The sequence below is a fragment of the Morone saxatilis genome, unplaced genomic scaffold, assembly GCF_004916995.1.
Source record: "Morone saxatilis isolate NCDOM2014 unplaced genomic scaffold, NCSU_SB_2.0 Contig0, whole genome shotgun sequence".
NCBI classification, from domain to species: Eukaryota; Metazoa; Chordata; class Actinopteri; family Moronidae; genus Morone; species Morone saxatilis.
The window spans coordinates 2,510,602-2,513,828 of NW_023339650.1; the positions used below are offsets into that span (position 1 = coordinate 2,510,602).

Below are 3,227 nucleotides of genomic sequence, written 5' to 3' on the forward strand. Positions count from 1 at the left end.
TCAACACACAGTCACAGTTTTGTTTTTTGTATTTACTCAGAGTTGAAATGGAAGCTGCAAAGCTGCAAAGATCGGCTGACTGATTTATAGGTATTTATTTCAGTGTCAGGCTTTAAGTCTGAAGCCTCCCTAGTGGCCCCTAGAGGACATGATGCATATTACACCCAGGGCATCCAAAGTGTGGGAAGGAATAAACAAAAGGCCATGATTTAGCTATTTGTAGAGCCTTACCACTAGTGGGGATGAAATATGGAAATGAGGGTGGCACCATGGATCAGAAGAGTAAAAAGAGTTGATTTCCTTTCGGAAGAAGAATGTGTTCAGTTAATTTCATGAGATGTGTAATGCAATGCAGACATTATAGCCTCAGCAGGATCTGTTGGGACCATGAATGTAAATGTGGTGGCGACCTGCCAGTTAGATTAGAATATCTTTCCTGTACAAGTGGACATTTTGATGGTGGTGCTAGAAAAAAAGGCCAGGGGGTTAGAAAACATATTTAGGGGCCATCATCTAGGTGTGATGAATATCCACAGCGAATTTCATTAAAGTCCCCCTCCACTCAAAAATGCATTTTTTGTGTATGTCATAAAACACGTCTGTAGGGGATCTTTAAATTCTGGCCTTTACTTAAAGATATATCGTTATGGACTAAAGTGTAGGTCATTCTGGCCTGATAGGAGGAGAAAAAGCTCATCGTTAACACCCTTGTTGTTTCACACATTCATTTAGCCAGGTTGGACTCGACCTAGGTAGGCTGCTCTCCTACGAAGCCATGTTGCTGTGGTCAGTATGGAGTGCAATATTGCTACTGACCCCCCTGGAGGCTGCAGAGGAGGACGATGTCCGAGCAGGTAGGGACTACCTGTTATATAGACCCCAACGAAGTGCATCATTGAGATGACAGCAGCGTTAGATACCGACCTCTTGAGTCTGAACCTAATGGTACTTCTCTTTGATCCCTGTGTAGGCTGCAGCACTGCTGTAAACGACCTGGTCTATATTGTTGATGGCTCATGGAGTGTTGGCTTCTCTGACTTCGACACTGCCAAGCAGTGGCTTATCAACATCACTAGCCAATTTGACATCAGTTCCCACTACACACAGGTAATATAAACCATATTATACTGTATGTGCTGAGCATGAATGGAGTGAGATTGTTATTTTCATTTGCATTTAACAGCAATTTTCCATCAGGCTTACATAGTCTGTTCATGGCCAGTCTCATTACTAACATCTGATTATTTTCTCTTGTTAAATCCAGAGCACTGTTGCCAGTTTGACAACAGCCATATAAGTGCTGCAGAGCATCAGTAAATCTGCAATACACCTACATTAGTTTATGTTTGTGTCTGCTGTAGGTGGCTGTGATCCAGTACAGTGACACTCCTCGTCTGGAGATTTCTCTGGGGAAGCACCAGGGTGGAGCAGAGCTCATCCAGGCCATACAGAGCATCACGTACCTGGGAGGAAACACACAGGCAGGACACCATGTTTTTTTTTATCTTTACAACTCTATCAATACTGATGTGCATGCAGGTATTATGAGAATATACAACACTGTGTGTTATTATAACACTGTATGTTCACACTGAATATGAATAATAAACCAATGCCACACAGACTGGCAAAGCTAAGAGGTCAAGAAACTGCAGGAGTGCTGCGTGTGTAGACCACTGCGCCGTCATGAAAAAAGTAAAGTAAAGTCCCTAGGGGAAGTCAAATGCACATAAAATTAACAATTTTAAAAACTAATAAATTACATTAATTTCACTATAGATATTAAAAAATAAGGAGAACATGGAGTTTTAAAGAGGGCGAGAAAATAATTATTAAAAAACTGATGTAGAATACACTGTCCATTGTTTCATTATAGGATTTTCCCCATGGACACTTAATGCATTAACATTCCACTTGTTATTTTCATAATGTCAATTTTTTGTCAGGTCACTTTTAATGACAGTGCTGTCATCAAGCCTGAGGCCCAAAGCAACTGCCATAACCAGGTTCTGACAGACTTACGTTTAAATTTTTTTTTTAATTAATAATGCATGCAACTGTATTTAATGAGTGACTTTGTTATTTATTAGTTTTGTTAATAATTTACGCTGAAAAATGCACAATGTAGTTTACTTTAGCTTGTAATAAATTATTCATTATTAATAATTTATATTAAATTTGGGTTTGGATCAGCCTCAGGCCCAAAACTGCTTCTGTGGTTTGGGCTTGGTTGGGGCTTGCACAGAAGTTTTTCTGATGAAAGCTCTACAAGGATGTGCACAAGACCACGCTAAAGTTGCCCAAGCAACATTTTTCTTGTGCGTCTACGGCCATAATTACTGGTTCCATACACACCCGGCTCGCTGCACTAATGACTCCTACTGCTTTGATTGGGACACCTGCATTGCAGAGGAGCGGTGGAAGAATAAAACAGCCTTTACTCCTAAAATGTGCTATAAAATGTCCTATAAAATTTCTTCACTACTTCCAGTACTCCATCCAAAAACAAGAAACTAATAAAGTGGAGCAGGCTGTGGGTGGTTATGGAGAGGCAGACTGCACTTAGGCAGGTCCAAGGAGCCAACGTTCACTCACTACAGGTGCATCTGCAGCAACATGACCACACAGCAAGGCCACGAGCACAGAAATGGTCAATAAACATCCAGGCATGCTAAATTTGGTTGCTTTGCTTTACATCACTTGTTCTTAGAATAGAAATATATATTCCATCCCTTTGAACTCGACATTCTACATGTTGGTAAACAGTTTGCCTGCTTTTCCTCTTGTAATCTGATGCTATTCACACCTGTTTTCCCATGGAGATAAAAAGGTTTTGTGTGACAGCAATTTGGGCTGTCAATGGCTGGAAGCCTACAAGTTCACACATATGATTCCTCACAACATCATGGCACTGTTTTTTGACTGTTTTGCAGACTGGCAGGGCCATCAAGTTTGCTGTGGACCACGTCTTCTCCTCATCCCAAAGAGCCAGCCAGGTCAAGAACCGCATTGCTGTGGTGGTTACTGATGGCAAATCTCAGGACGATGTGGTAAATGTTACTTTTGGCATGAGTGAAACCAAGTCAGGTTATTTGGGTGGCCCTAAATCATAGTGGTAGCGTCAAGGAGCTTCTGAAGTATCACAGTGTGAAAAAAAAAAATAATGTCACAAGCTCCCCCATACGGAGCCCCCGAGGTGACATGAGAAAAAAAAAAAAGTGACGAGA

At 41.2% G+C, this 3,227-nt stretch overlaps 1 protein-coding gene across 1 annotated transcript in view; it reads left to right on the forward strand.

Annotated features, from left to right (window-relative positions):
- Positions 1-775: 775 nt before the first annotated feature.
- Positions 776-3,227, forward strand: part of si:dkey-225n22.4 (collagen alpha-1(XXI) chain) — a 67,361-nt gene continuing 64,909 nt past the window's right edge. Inside the window, exons 1-4 of the mRNA XM_035654270.1 lie at positions 776-854; positions 971-1,107; positions 1,362-1,481; positions 2,934-3,050. Of these exons, the coding sequence (XP_035510163.1) occupies positions 776-854; positions 971-1,107; positions 1,362-1,481; positions 2,934-3,050 (453 nt within the window). The remainder of the gene's footprint in view (positions 855-970; positions 1,108-1,361; positions 1,482-2,933; positions 3,051-3,227) is intronic.